Genomic DNA, 16052 nt, shown 5'->3' on the forward strand with positions numbered 1-16052 from the left:
GGGTGTGTATGTGTTGAAAATGGAATACATTTCTCTTTGATCTCAGCTGAATGGGAAGCTTGGTATTTATTGCCTATATTCTGTTTCAGTTATTGTGCTAGATGCTGAGAATAGAAACTTTCAAACAGCTCTCAGATTACTTCTTTGAAGTAATCTTTAAGGGGATATAATAAATTAGTTTTGTACTGCTTGATTTTTCCAAAGTAGCTGTAGCTTCTGAATGCTTTTGTTGTTAAGGCACTGCTATGCTGCCATGTTAGTTTTTTGTGTGCAGAAGAAAAAGTACCAAGGAGGCGAGATTGTGTCAAGGCCATCTTGAGTCTTGGTTGGAGTTTAGGAACTTTGCTTCTTTCATGTTCTCTGTATTCCTACTGTGACTTTAGAAGCAGCCTTGCTTTACCAGCCTTACTGGTTTGACTACATCGGTGGTTGTTTGAGTCCCACACATGTCCTTCTCAGGTCTATTGCCAGTGTCAATATACTTTTATAATTACCTTCTCATTTTGATGGTGAGCATGGGAGTCAATATACTTAAACAATGATGTAGGAGTATTGTTTTTTTGGCATACAAAGAGTAAAAACAATGAAAACATAATAATTTGGTTTTACCTGCTTTGAAAAAAATGAAAAATTTTAAGTATTTTCAGTTTTTCTCTTGTTAATGTTTTTGACCCTGAGCTCCAAATACTTGAATATTTCAAGTTAATTTAAAAATGTTTAAGTGGCAAGATTAATTTTAAAAATTAGGTAAACTAGGTACTTGCCTCAGGTAAAATCCACAAGAGGCCCTGGCATTTCAGCCATTTGTTGCTGTCCCTGTGGGCCTCTTCTTTGCAAAGCCTGGTCCAGTCTGTGCATACCCAAGTGGTCACATACTGCAGTTCTTCCCCATCCTGTGCAGGGAGCTGCAAGCTGTAAGCATGGCTCTTCACAGTTCAACTCAGCGGATTGTTGAAGACTGTTTTGCAGCACTACTTGAAGGAATTTTTCTTTATTTTTACATCTGCATAGTGAGAAGAAAGAATGAAACCATCCCTTACCCTGTAGCATCGTAGAGTTAGCCATTGTTACAGTGGATGGACTTAGTATTTTTTTAATACAGATATCATAGTTTTCATTTTGTGATGTTAGAATACGTGATTTTTGTTATATGTTGGGAAAATGTTGAAGCCATTTTCCCCTTTTTTCCAGATAACCAGACAGCTAAATGGAGTCTGAACAGCTGTTCCATAGAGGCTACTATAGAAACAGCTACAACAGCATAACAAGCGCGAGTAGCGATGAGGAGCTCTTAGATGGAGCAGGTGCTATTATGGACTTTCAGACTTCTGAAGATGACAATTTGTTAGACGGTGACACAGCAGCTGGTAAGTTCAGCATGGCAACTGAGAATTGTAGTCACAGCTATACCAATAAATATAATTTGATTTTTTTTTTATTTTTATTTTTTGAGACTAGCATTTGGGGTAACTTTTAAAAGCCAAGGTAAAGTCACATGATTTGAATGTTACCATTTAAAAGTATTCATCTCAGTGTCCTTAGTATCTTTTCAGTATTATCTTAAAATATTTACTACTTCCAAAGTCTCCAACATTGGGATAAACTCTTAAATTTAAGTATAAATCATGAAATCATTACATCATACTTGCAAATAAATTAATGTCTACAAAATAAACAGGTTATATGATTTTCCCTTAGTTAAGAAACATTCTCTAGAATCCTCTCCTTACCCTAAAAGATAATGCTTTGTGTTTAAAATGATTTAGTGGGTATTTATACTTTTTATAAATGGGCCTGTAATGTATTAAGTCTTATCTCTGGTGTTGTTAATTGTGTTTTGATATTACCTATGTTGTTGTATATAGCGATGGTTATTCCCATTGCTGTTTAGTTTTCCATTGTATAAATATACTGTCGCTTAGTTATTCTATATACTTCATTGCAGATTTAGATATTAGTATTACTGTGAAATTGTTTCAGTGAATATGTTTTAGTGAAGGTGATATGCCTCATGGAGAGTTATACTTAGTGTGGAAAGCTTAGATCTAGAGTGTGCATGTTTCAGCATCATCAGGTGCTCTCAGAGATATTCCAACACTGTGGTACGTTTATCTCTGTCTGTAGTTTGTGAAAGTTTAGTTGTTGTGCACCTTTACCAAAATGTCGTGTTATCAGTTTGAAACATTTTAACTGTTCTGTATATGCAGAAGTCTCTCATTTTGAGCTTATATTTGATGTCTTAGGAATTGAAATGCGTTTATATATGTTGACTTGGCTTTTTAGGTTGCCTCCAGCAGTGCCAGATACATCTGTTTTGTAGAAGCCCAGTATATATTCTGGTTTGTCAGATATGTCTATTGCAAATGGTTTCTCTTACTCTGAAGAATGACTTTTCATTTTCGTTTTCTTAGGGTACTTTGGTGAAGTCATTGATTCTAATAAAATCTTGTTAGTAATTTTCTTTATTCTTATGTTCTTATTAATACTTCTTTTGAACTGGGTATGATGGTACACATGTAAGCCTAGATGTTGAGACAAGGATAGAGACACTAAGGCTAGTCCTACCTTACATAGCTAAATTTATTATTTAAAAATAAAGGTTTCAGATACTTGAGGGGATCAAAGACAGTATTCTGTTTTCTTCTTGTGTCATTCACATTTAGATCTAGAATCTGCTTGCATTTAACTGGTGTAAGTAAGGATTCAAATTTATTTTTTCTCATATGCATAACTGGTTGGTCTAGTACCAAGGCAGGCAACTTAATCAAAATGACACTTTGGAAGACAGTTTAGTAATTCCGTATAATATTATCTGAGCTTTTAAGATTCAGCAATTAAACAAAATATTTACTCCAGTTAGGTGAAATAGTCACATGAAAATGGAAAAAAAAAAAAAAAAGGTGGAAAACACAGAAAAGCCAAAGCATCACAGGAACAATTTTACAAGTACAAGGCTACTAACTACAGTGTTATTTTGTGTACCAAGTATCTGTATTTCTGTAGGTTTTTTTTTCCTTGGGCTTTGTACTCTCTTGTATTTCCCAAATGCTTGTCTTTTTTTCTTGTCAGACCTCAGCATATGTTTAAGTTTTGCAGCTAAATTTGCTTAAGCAAGATATGCTTAAGTGTTTATTTCTCTGTATTAATAATACCCTGGTTGAGGTATTAAGTCTAAGAGAGACTTAGACTTAAATGTGACTTGATTTTATTTCCACATTGCTATTGCTCTACCTCTGTTCTATTGTGCTTTCTGTTGCTTTGATAAATGCTAACCAAAAACAAGTTGGTGAGGAAAGGATCTATTGCATCTTAAAGATTGCAGCCCATCATGTAGGGAAGCTTGGGCAGGAGCTGAAGCAGGAACAGAAACAGAGCCCATGGAAGAATGCTGCATATTGGTGTACTCTCCCCAGACTTTTGATTCAGCCACCGTGTTATGCTACTCACATGGCTTGGGTCCTCTTATGTCGATTAGTAATCCACAAAATTTCGCCGCAGACATGCCACAGGCCAGTCTGATGGAGGCAGTTTCTGAGTTGAGGATCCCTTTTTCCAGTTGTGTCAAGTTGATAACTAAGATGAGCCATCATAAATGTAGTTTCTACAGTTTTCCTTCCCCATTCTGTTAGGATTTCAGTTACATGTGGTAGAGTTTCTCATTGTGATCCTTAGGCTTTTCTGTATTTAGCATCATTTATATTTTCATTTTCATGTGAATATTTCACCTAACTGGAATAAATATTTTGGTGTATTATAGTTGAATCTTCTGGTAAAGGTCAAGTTAATGTTATAGAAAATTGCCAAACTTTCTTCCAAATTGCTTGTCATTTTGATTGAGAGTTCCTGTTCCATTAGCATTCCGTAGTGTCAGTGTTTTGAAGTTTAGCCATTCTGTAATACACAACAGTATATTGCAGTAACATTGTTATTTCTACCCTGAATTTCAGTTTTTTAAAGTATGTTTTAGTGTTCTGAGAAAGTTTCCATGTTATTATATGAGCTTATTAATCACAAAAATCAAAGCCTTTTTAATCAGAGCCTATTTGAGCTTATTAATCACATTTTTGACATCCGTGTCTGAGAATTTCAGTACCTGGACCATCTTTGGTTCCATTTGTTTCATTCTTTTTCTTTTCTTTCTAGATCTTTTTGGCTTTAGTTCCTGAGAGGTTCTATAATTGTTAACTGAATACTGGATACTATATATAAATAATTGTGGTATCTCTGGGTGGCAATATCTTCTCCAGAGTACTTTCAAGCAGACAGGCAATTTATTATCTGGCAAGAGAACTTACAACATGATTTTAGACTTTCTGTTAGTTGGTCTCTCTTAGAATCATCTTATTCTTAGGGCATTGCTCTTGAGTTTTTTTTTTTTTTGTAGAAAGCTGTTTATTTACTGGAGGTCTTCAATGGTAGGTACTGATGCTCACTTTTTGCCTCTTTTAGCATTTTAAGATTACCAACAGCTCTGCTTTTTATTGTAAAGACTGTCTATTTGCCCTTTGCTTATTTTATTTGGGAATCGAATAGTTTAGGGATAAAGTAGCATACAATGACCCATATTTATCTCTTCTTCAGGTATCAGTCCATTCAAATTCACATATGGTGGTTTTGTACTTTTTGAATTCTTACACCTTCAAACTGTCAGAAGCTTTCAGTCCTCACCTTTGGGGTTTCTCAGTTACTCTCTTTATGAGTCTGGAAATGGCACAAAGCAAAAATGATAGGGACTGTTGGCTTTACCTCTTTGTTTCTTCATTGCTTTTCAGAATAGTAACACCTCTAGGCTGCCTCCCTTGAATGTTGCTTGATTGAAAAATATAGTACTTTGCATTATTAGCCACTTGCTTTTTTATAGTCACTGATTTTTCTGCCTAATTTAAAAGTGACATTGTCAGTTTTAAACATGCATTCATGATTTGAAAAATTAGGTGAAATGAACAACATTCTCTCGCTCTGTTTTTTTCTCTTTAGCTTTTTGGTTCATTATGTTGGGTGTAAAATTAACTCAGGAAAGTAGAAGGAACAGAAGGAAGGATCCAGCACTTCCCATCTTTTCATTGTTATCAAGTGCTGGTGATGTCTTTACTCAATACTTTTAAAAAGACAGCTAAATAGAAAGAGAGGACAAGGGTATGAAAACATGACCTTCCTCAAATGAAACCCACCAATAGACTTCTTTGCATGTCAGTTGATCAGAGCTTAGCAACATACCCAAATTAAGACCAGCCACTGGCAAAAGGAAATGACATTACTGACTAGTTAGAACAGTCATGATTCCTTTACTGGACCTACATATGTTACCAACCAAATAAAATTAAGGCTGTAGTATCAAGGTAGAAAGAAGTTGGAATGCTCTTAGGGAAGCAGACATTGGTTTTCTCTTTATAGATTATGTCCTCAAAGTTAATTACATATTAAGCTTGATATTAGATATTCTAAATGTTATGTCCCCCAAATGAATTTCTTTTCTTTTAAAACTTTTTGTTACATGTATTTATTGTGTATGTGCGTGTACATATCATGCTGTGCATGTGGAAGTTGGAGGATAACTTGACAAGTTAGTTCTCTCCCTGTAGATTAGAGAGAATCTAACTCAGGTCATCAGGCTTGGTGACAAGTGCCATCTCACTAGCTTAAACCATCTCACTAGCCCCAGTGAATTTTATTTTAATACACCTTTTGAATTGGTAAGACTATTGTACAAAGGGAAGTAATACATGAAGAACCAGCAAAAGCAATAAGCATTATCTCTGAAGTAGTGTAGTTGATATGATCCTCAAAAGTAGCAGAAAGGGGTTTTTAAAGAAGCAGGAACCTTTTATAGACCATCGTGAACTCAGACAAACAGGAGAAAAGGTCTTATTTTTGTGTAGGCCTGTGTCTGACGAGTTATGGCAGTGAATGGTAAAACAAGCTATTGGGAATATTATCTCGTGGTATTTGTTTAGTTTTCCAAGGCAAAGCATCACAAAGCAGATAAGCAACATATAAAACAAAACAAAAAACTATCACTGGAAAGTACCAGTAATATTTTGCTGTGTGTGTTGGTGATGGTCAGTAGCCTTCAAGTTGGAAGCCTGAATTTAAAACATTCTTGCTTAGCTAATTCTGTAACCTTTGGCAAGTCAGCCTCTGCATGCCTCATGTTTTCCTATTGAAGATAATAATCGTTTTAAGAGTGCTCTGAGAATGAAGTGCATTAGAGATCTTTATACAAACAATATGAATTGGGTCATTAAAAGAGTAATAATAGAGAATCAGTTAATAGTGGCTGTTTCTGTTTTCTCCTGTGTTCTTTCTGCTTGAGTATGCTAAACTCTTTTATCCTATTATAAGCAAATTCCTTTTACGAGAGCAAGCTCTCAGTTACATTTCTATTATTTCTAGTGAAAGGATGTATGCCCAAATCCAGAACAGGCTTTAAGTTATAAGAGAAAAATTGCTTTGGGACTCAATCCATGAGATAGCTGTTTTTGTATAGCTTATGGTTTATAAATCCTTTAATGTATTTACTAAGGGGCTGGAGAGATGGCTCAGAGGTCAAGAGCACTGTTTGCTTTTCCAGAGGTCCTAAGTTCAATTCCTAGAAACCACATGGTGGCTCACAGTCATCTATAATGAGATCTGGTACCCTCTCCTGGCCTGCAGGTGTACATGCAGACGTAACATTGTATACATAATAAATTAAAAAGCAAATAAATATAAATAAAACAATAAAATAAAAAATATATTTACTAAGCTCAAAAATGAAGTCTGCTCAAAGTAAATACTAAGTAATCTAGAACACAGTTATCAAATATTTGAAAATGCATATAATTAATATTAGTCATTTTCCTCATACCCCCTTCTCTTTTCTGATGAAACCCATCTCTCCCAAATAGTGTTCTTCCAGTTTTCACTACTGCTTTTCTGTGACTTACTGATTTAATTAGGCTTGTTTATGTGAACATGAGTAAGAGGTTATTCCTGGATGACAGAAAACTTATCAGTGGCTACACCATTGGAGAAAATGTTACCTTTACTCAGGAAGATACCTCATTATATGTATATATAACTATTCCAAAATTCAAAAACAAAGAACAACAAAAAGGCCCCCAAATTTAAATACTCTGGTCCCTAACATGTTGGTTAGAAATACTCACCTGCATAGACATTGATATTTATAATGGTCTGATAGGATTCACAAATTCATTTAATACTATCTTTGAATAGATGAGGCAGTACAGATAAATGTTTTAGGAATTAATCAGTGACTATTTTTTTGTTAAGTTGTTATTTTATGTTTATATGCGGCATTATGGCCTAGCATTATTTATATGCAACTAACATTCATTAAAAATTGTTAAAGCCCAGTATAATGTAAGACTAAATAGAAGTCGCTAGAGGTTCTGTTAATGAAAATTCTTTTTACACAAGGTTAGAATTCTTCATTAAGAAGAATTTTGTGGGGCTGGAGAGGCGGCTTAATGGTTAACAGCATTTGCTGCTCTTAAAGACCTGGGTTCTGCTCTCATTACTCATATTTGGCTCAGTAACTCTAGTTTTAGGGGATCTGCTCTTCTGGCCTTTGTGGGCATTACATACTTGGGACACACATACATGATAACAAAATACTCATATAAGAAAAATAAATATTTTACAAAGTATTTAAAAAGGAATAATTTTTTGTTGGTCAAAAGGTATTCATGCAGTACCAAGGAAAGGTCAAATGTGTATGTCTATGGATGATAAAGCTATAGTAATTTCAACTATGGTTAATTTTTATTGTTATTTTGTTTTGTTTTTTGAGATAGGGTTTCTGTGTGTAGTCCTGGCTACGCTTGAACTTGCTCTGTAGACCAGGTTGGCTTCAAACTCAAGACATCCTCTTGCCTCTGCTTCCCAAGAGCTGGGATCAACGGTGTGCACCACCACAGGCAGACACTGTTTTAAAGAAGATAGTGACCATGAAGGTCTTTAAAAACTGAATTCATTCAGGGATTCACAAAACACTTATTACTGAAGTATATTCTTGGAATGTCTTTTAAGTAGGAGCCTTTTTTACCTTCCCCAGATCTCTTTCTGTTATACTATTAAAGAAATGATTACAAGTCCTGACCTTGTGTATACTAGCCAAACTCAACCACTATGATACAGCCTTCCAGTCCTTGATTTGTGAGACAGAATGTCACAATGTAGCCCTAGCTGGTCTTGAACTCTGCTTCACAGATTCTGGCTGGTAAGCATGTCTCACCACACCTGGTCAGCATCATCTTTGAAAAAATATACCATTATGAGTTAAAGATGAATTTAAAACTTTAATTTATTTAAAATATAGATACAAAATACATTTTGACATTAATGAGAACTTTTCCCAAATAAACTTAATGAGAAGAGTAGCATTGATTTGCATTTAAAAAAATCTTTATTGTTAAATGGACATTAAAGATATTTTAAAATAGATATTCCTTAGTAGAGAACAGAATTGTAGGCCTAGATTTTCACCAAACCTAGTTTACTTAGGGTTCTTAAGCACTTTTCCCTCCCTTCCAACCCCCCTAACCTTTAGGTAGGACATTAGTAGGAAAAAGGGCTGTAGTATTCTTTCATCTACTTCCTGATTAGGGTCTATGGGTCTTTAGGGGATTACCAGACTCAGTCATTAGGATAGCGGCACTCCAGTCCAAAGGCCAACACCAAGCAGCAACATGGAGTCAGCAAAAGCCTCAAGACTCAGTTGGATTGTCTAGAGAAGCTCTCTGGAACGTTTCTCTTTGCAAAGTCAACTGTCAAAGCACAAACATCAGTGAAAAGATGTCAACCCAAAAAGTGATATCTCAATGCTGATGGGCTTCTATAGGACCTCTCCTCAGAGTCTATCCACTGATGTTCTCAGCCGGCCAAAGTCACACTCCTTGCATATGAGAGCTCACAGCAAAACTTCATGTGCCCTCTCACAGGCCATTCTGGGCAAAACATCACGTGCCCAGCTTGCAGCCAAACATCACATGACAAAACTCAGTCTTGAAAGAAACCAGGAACTTCTACTTCACAGAATCTCAGATGTGTTTATTTTACTATGACATGTTAGAAAGTCCAGCTCAGAAAATACGTGGTTAAAACAGAATATAAGCTAGTAGCTTCTTGTAGGTTGTGTGGATATTATTTGATATTACACTAGAATTTGACTTTGTTAATGTCCTAAAGACATTGTCATGCTGGAGCCATATTAATGAATACTTTGTGCTCTGTAAAATTTAATCCATTTGCCCACCTTGTACTTTTAATAGATCTTTTACCTACATGGGAAATATATTGATACATTGTTTTATTATTACAGCTATGACAAAATTCTACATGCTGAATACCTTAAACCACATATTTATTTTCTTAACTCTTCTAGAGCTCCAGATTGATTTCCTGTGAGTCCTTGGTTTGTAGGAGCCTGTCTCCACTTCCTGTGTCTTTGTATTACTTTTCCTTTCAGTGTATCTGTGTCATGAGAGACCAGGGACACCATTAGAACCCAAAGTGGTGCCTTTGTTTAGCCTTGCACTCTTTTAAAGGGTAATTTAGACCATATCTTAAAAAAAAAAAAAAATGGTCACTTTCTGATGCTAGAGGTAAATACTTTAAGATACACATTTGGGGAGCACACAATTCAGTCTGACAGTTGATAGTTCTGTACATCTTCATGTACACAGTCAGGAAGTCACAGGATTTCACAGAGGCAGCCCTAAACTGTTGGGAAGTTCCTGGATCACAGGTTCAGTCTTTGGGTTTTTTTGTTTTGCCTAAAAAAGTGAATCTGTTATTGGTAACAGATACTACCATTTATTTCTACTTGAAGAGGCAGGCTCACCTCATTATGTAGAGAAAGTTCCTGCCTGATTTTGACTTTTAACCAACTATAGTTGGGTTCTTTCAAAAAGTGGAGTTTGTGAAAAAGATTTACCTTCCAACTCAAATATTAACTCAACCTCCTTTCCCTTGATGGGCCACTGGAAGAGCATTAAGGGTGCACAAAGGGGTATATTTTTCTATTTTCATACAACGAATATTAAATAAAGCATAGAGCTATAAGAGTTGTGATTCAATAAAGTGAGTATTATTTGCTGGTGTGTAAAAGGCATTTATCTGTAAGAAAAACCAGTTCCTGTGTTTTTACAAGGGTACAATCGTGAAAACCACAAGGTTGTCTAGTACATGTGACAGCTTTGATTGTGCTAGGTGATGGCTTCTAATTACTCTTATATTATATATGCAAAGGTCAATGCAAAGAAAAAGCAAGTGTTCCCTTTGGCTGAGTAACTGCCCCTCCCCAGCCTCCCCCTCTCTCATACCCTAGTTCCTGGAGTGTGTGTAAAGATCTTACAGCAGGTGGTGAAAGGGACTTTGTGGTTGAACCCAGAGATGGCCAGATGAGGTTAACCTGGAATAACTGGGTGGTGCTAGTGTAATCACTGAGGTCTTTACAAGAGGAAGGCCGGAGGATCAGTGCTGAGGGGCTGGAGTGATGTAACAGGCGGCCATGAAACAAGGAACAAAGGAGGCCTTAAAAAGCTGGAAAAAGCAAGGAAACAGATTTTGTTCTTAAAGCTCCCGAAAGAATGCATTCGAGCTGACACCTTGATCTTGGACTTCTGAGGCCTGTGCTGTAAGTAAACAAATTCATGTTGGTCAAGCTGGTATATGTGTGTCAGCATTTTTCTTTATGGCAGCAATAGAATTTGGCTAAGTGTGTTAGTATTAATGGTTTTAACTTCACAGACATTTAGTAAGAGATCTTAGGGACCTCTTGGGTCTAAGGATCCCACTTGACAATGAATTTGTTTTAAGATAAGCTAGCAGCCTAGAGCACAATGGCTTGCTAAGTACAGCGACTTACTGACTGTTAAAAACTGCATGCAAGGCTTTTATGTGTAAACTTTGTATAAAATTTCCACTCTCTTGGTTATATGCACAAGGCTGGAGAGAAAAACATGAAAATGGATTTTATCTCGGTCATGAAATTTGACTACTTTTTCTTTATGCTTTTCAATGTTTTTCAAATAGTAACAATTTGGCCACAGAATTATAAAACTGACCTTAAACTTCCATGTCCATGATAAAAGTGCATTTGTTTTTATAGGAGGATAAACTGTATTTCATCAACAGCTCTTACACTTGATTCATAAATATTTATTACTCGTAAATGGACTACTTTTCTCAAGTATTGCCCTGGGCTCTATAAATATTAGACTTACGCTTGTGTCTGACTGCCATTTCTCCAAGTCCTTGTGTTCTTTTCCTACAATACTTGGTTTTTTTTTGCCTCTTAAATTAGCTCCTAGGACCTCTAGACAGCCTTATCTTATCTCAAGCTGTGGCTGCTGCAGACCTTCCTCTGCAACATTTGATTCCTCATCCTTATTTGTACTGTTCATTGCTAGTCCTCCTCCTATATGCAATTTTCCCCCTGTAACATTATTCTAGTTGTTCCTTTTGGTTTGTAAGTAGCTTATGTTCTTGTGCATATAATTCTCTCAGAACTTTCTTGCTTTGTTTTTGTGACAAGGTCTTTTGTTGTTCAGGCTAGCCTTGAATTCACTGTGGAATTGAGGTTGGCTTGAACTTCTGATCCTCTTCATATTTCCAAACTTTGCTGATCATTTTATCCTTTTCATATAATAGCTAATATTGGTGTACATGTAAGAGGAGCTCATTAATGCAGTTTTGTTAAATGGCCATCTATTTAGTATATTAGCTCTTGATATTTTATAGGTTTTAGGACCCTTTGTTTTGAATCAATATGAATATATAGAGAAAAGATTTGGTTTAACTACATGCCTATAAAAATGGACAGGATATTCAGCAGGGTGGGAGGTAGTAAGTTCCTTATTGTCATAATTACATTATACAAGAACTCACCAAAATGGTAGTGGCATTCAGGAGGAAAAGACTTGAATTTGGTGGAAAGCAGGTCATGGCTATATTAAGAGGTTTTCTGACACTGCCAGTCATTATCACTTCTGCTTTTTGGTTTCTTTTTCTGAAAAAATGAGAGAAAAATATCTCGGTTTCCTAACTCAATTCAGACTAGTTTGTTTCTTTTGAGACAGGGTCTCATTTGACAGCCTTGGCTGGCCCGGAAACTCTGTATGTAGACCAGGCTGGTCTTGAACACACAGAGATCCATCTGCCTCTGTCCCTTGAGTGCTGTGATTAAGGGCATATTCCACTACACCTGGTTCAGACTAGTTTTTTGGGGAAAAAGAAAAGAATATGGTGGTAGAAATTGTGCAAGTGCTTTCTTATACTTGAAAGTTTTTTTTGTGACAATTTTGTCATGGGTATCCAAAGTTTAAATTTCTCAGCCATCAAATAGATTATGTCATGACATCCTGTTAGCTTATCCAGGCTCATAATTTTGATTCCCTTTGAGATCCAATAATTATTTGGATGCTTTGGGGAAGTATAAAATGACCTGGAGTATCTTACTGTGTCAGAAACAAGAAAATGCTTTAAAAACCCACGGGGAGCATGTCAGAGAAACATGAAAGAGCCCTAATGGGCAGAGCTAGAATCAGATGAGCCACAAAAGAAGGAATGTGGATTATTGTTCCAAGTATGAAATAAGGCCATATGTGTACATGATATAAGCTATATATGATATAAATTGATATAAATAAATGGAGAGGGCAAGCCTACCTTGTGGAAGAATTCCTAAAATTTATGTGGCTTTTACAACTTTATGGAAGAGAAGCTTAATTCCTTAAAGGTGGGCTTGACTAAATGACTCACTTTCAAAGACTAGAGCCAGGGGTAGGTAGGAATACTTTTTTTTAGTGGGGAAACTTGGCAAGTATTGTTACTCAAACGATGAACATTAATGCCGTAAATGACTTGAGATTGTTATCATATACCCCTGGAGATGTCATCTTGCGTTCTTTTTTCTAAAGGTCTGTGACCCAAATCCATTCTCAAGAAAAATAATAGGTAAAGAACAGGAGATATTTTCCAGGATGCCTGGCCAGTAAATATCATGGAAATAAGTTAAATCTAAAAGGTCAAGAACAAAGATGATAACCAAGTAAAGTATGGTGGTATCCAGAACTGGAATCTAGACTACAAAGAGGACATGAAAAGAAAATCTTCAATTAGACTGAAGTCCAGCTGAAGCCTAGAGTTTACCAATGTTTGTTTTTAATTTTGACAAATAGACCATGAAATGTAAAATAATAACAGTTGGCACAATGAGAAAGAAATACTCAAGATTTCTCTATTTGGAAATAAAGTTTACTTGTAAAAATAGGTTGGAAAAGGCTGGGGATATAGCTTAGTGGTAGAATGTTTGCTTTGCATGTGCAGGGTCCTAGATTCAAGCCCCAGTACTGCAGATACATGATACATACATAGAAGGCTTAACAGACTTGATGGCATGTGCTTGCAGGCTCAGTTTCAGTATAGCCAGAGCTACCATGGGACACTGTCTCAATAGTTTCATCCTTTTTGCCCCCAAAATGATTGGAAATAGTTAAATTTTAAATATGAAAGCAAAATAAGCTAATAGAGAATATGAGGAATTTATATATATATATATGATGGCTGTCAGGAAACTTCAGTTCAGCTGTCAGGAAACTCCAGTTCCCCAAATGGGACCAGATGAATGCAAGGGGCTGTAAAGAAACTGCTGATATGACCACTTCATGATGGTTAAGTTTTTTGTGGTAGATATGAGAAAAGTTGTAGTGGTGCTCAGAAATCCAAGAAACAAATTCTGAGTTAGAATGGCAGCAGCATTTAAAAGGGTAATGTTTATGCATGCAGTCTTTGAGAGATGACAAACTGATTTTAGCTGTACTGTTTAACTTGGTGTTTACCAGTGTAAGTGGTACTGTTCTACTAAGTGGGATGCTTGGCACCATGTCAAATTCTAAAGTCAATTAGGCAACATAAACTCACAAGCCACATGTTGGAAATCTTTGGTAAAGGCTGGTTTAGAATTTTGTTTGTTTCGAGACAAGGTTTCTTTGTGTAGCCTTGGCTGTCCTAGACTTTCTTTGTAGACCAGACTAGCCTCAAACTCACAGTAATCCTCCTCCCTCTGCCTCCTGAGTGCTGGGACTAAAGGTATATTCATGTATTGGTATGTGAATGTAGATAGTCACAGCTGCCAGAAGCGTGGGCTCCTCTATAGCATTTAACATTGTTAAGTTTCCTTTCCTGGCTTTTCACTACTGTTTTTATCATAGCTGGACTGTTGTGGTAGGTGGCTGTCTTAGTGTTACTCTTGCTGTGATCAAACACCATGATCAAAAGCAACTTGGGGAGGAAAGGGTTAATTTCACTAACAGTTTTATGTAACAGTAGATCATCAAAAGCAATGAGGACAGAGCAGGAATCTGGAGGTAGGAGCTGTTCCTGAGGCAATGGAGAAGTGCTACTGGCTTGCTTGCCCAAGCCCAGGAATGGTTCCACTGCAATAGGCTGAGCCCTCCCACATCAATCAGTAATTAAAAAAATGCCCTACAGGCTTGCCTACAGTCCAGTCTTATGGAGGCATTCTTTCGTGAGTTGAATTGACATAAAATTAGCCAGTACAGTGGCCAGCCCATGAGTTGAATTGACATAAAAGTAGCCAGTACAGTGGCCAGCCCAATGTCCTGGGCTTTACCCTAAAACAACTCTAGTAACTAAATTTAATGGCTGCTTGTTGGAGAAGTCCAGGTGCTTTCAAATGCTCTACTCAGAATTATTTTTAGAAATGAATGATTACAAAGTTAATCTGGTACTTATTCTAAGCAAGGTCATATTCTTCATGCATTTGATAGTTGCCAGTTCCTTGTAAACATTTTCCTGCACCCGTATCTCCAGGCTGTTTATGCAGGGCAGCCTACTTAGTTAGTAGAAATAGAGGACTGTCCAAATGTGTGCAATAATGTAGGAACGATGTGATGCATTTAGGGAAAATTAAACATTTATTCAAGGCTGTGATTTGGAATGTTTTAAATGTACCAGAAAGAAAAACATGATATTGATTTGTTGGCGCCTACCTGGATAAAATGAGCCTAAAGTACCAATAAAATCCTGAAAATTGCTATCATTGGAAAGAAGGGAGCTTGTTTTTTATTACACTACAGAGCCTGGTTACTTGTACCTAAAATCCCACTTGCAAGTTTTGCCTTAGCTCTGCAATAACAGTAAGGCCCAAAGATTCTAAGTCACTGAGTACTGTTCTTATAATTTCTTATAAGCAATGCTTAGAACTGTGAAAGTGAGCAAAGCCACTTAAGAAACTTGGTATTGAAATGGTAAATAATGTTACACTATAGGAAGTTAGCTAGGGAAGTATTGAAATCCACATTAGATGTTAATAGAATTAGAGATATTTAAGATATACTTGTAAACTCTGAGGCTTGAATTGTGACTTGAGAGCAGCACAGGGAGAAAAGTGAGAGAGGAGGCAGTTTTACCGGGACAGTTGTATAGAGACAGGTTGCAGAGTAAGAACACCACTTAAGAGGACAGCTTTCTTTGTCAGTGCAAGACAGATATCTTGTAGTACACCCAGGTAAGGAAGCAAATCATAGCCTATTCCAGGAAGCTTCATGCTTGACCTGTCTGATCACTACCTCTTCCTTTTCCAGAGGTAGTTTTCCTTCAGTAGTCACTTTCCTTGCTTGACTTTGTGATATTGATCATTGGAGTCTATACATCCTTAAGAATTCAGTTTAATATTGCCTGTTTTTGAAAGTTAAAAATGGAATCATTTTTGCATAAGCTTTCCTTTCTTTACTGTGGTATGGTTTTTCAAAATATCCATGTGTTGATGGTAGTAGCTGTTTGTGATTTTACTCCACACAATGAAATCATTATTTTTCTAAATTTACAATTCACTCATTTTGGTTTTGATAGATCTTTATGGTTTGGTGGTTACAAACAATGTTGCTTTCAGAATGATGCATATATCTGTGCACCAATTTCATTTGTCTTAGGTATGAACTTACTGGGTCACAGGTAACTTGCTCTAAGTGTGGTTCAAGGTTACTCATTTCAGAGATATATCACAGCTTCCATTGTGCCAG

At 36.4% G+C, this 16052-nt stretch overlaps 1 protein-coding gene across 3 annotated transcripts in view; it reads left to right on the forward strand.

Moving 5' to 3' along the window:
• Clcn3 (chloride voltage-gated channel 3) overlaps positions 1-16052 on the forward strand; it is a 76075-nt gene that overhangs the window by 9072 nt on the left and 50951 nt on the right. For 2 of the 3 annotated variants that reach the window (XM_055597871.1, XM_055597865.1), the window contains exon 2: positions 1192-1367. The exons of the other annotated variant lie outside the window; for it this stretch is intronic. In XM_055597871.1, the coding sequence (XP_055453846.1) occupies positions 1208-1367 (160 nt within the window). In that variant the 5' untranslated portion in view covers positions 1192-1207. The remainder of the gene's footprint in view (positions 1-1191; positions 1368-16052) is intronic. 3 annotated transcript variants of the gene reach the window in all.

This window comes from Psammomys obesus, unplaced genomic scaffold, assembly GCF_907164565.1.
Source record: "Psammomys obesus unplaced genomic scaffold, mPsaObe1.curated_primary_1811, whole genome shotgun sequence".
NCBI classification, from domain to species: Eukaryota; Metazoa; Chordata; class Mammalia; order Rodentia; family Muridae; genus Psammomys; species Psammomys obesus.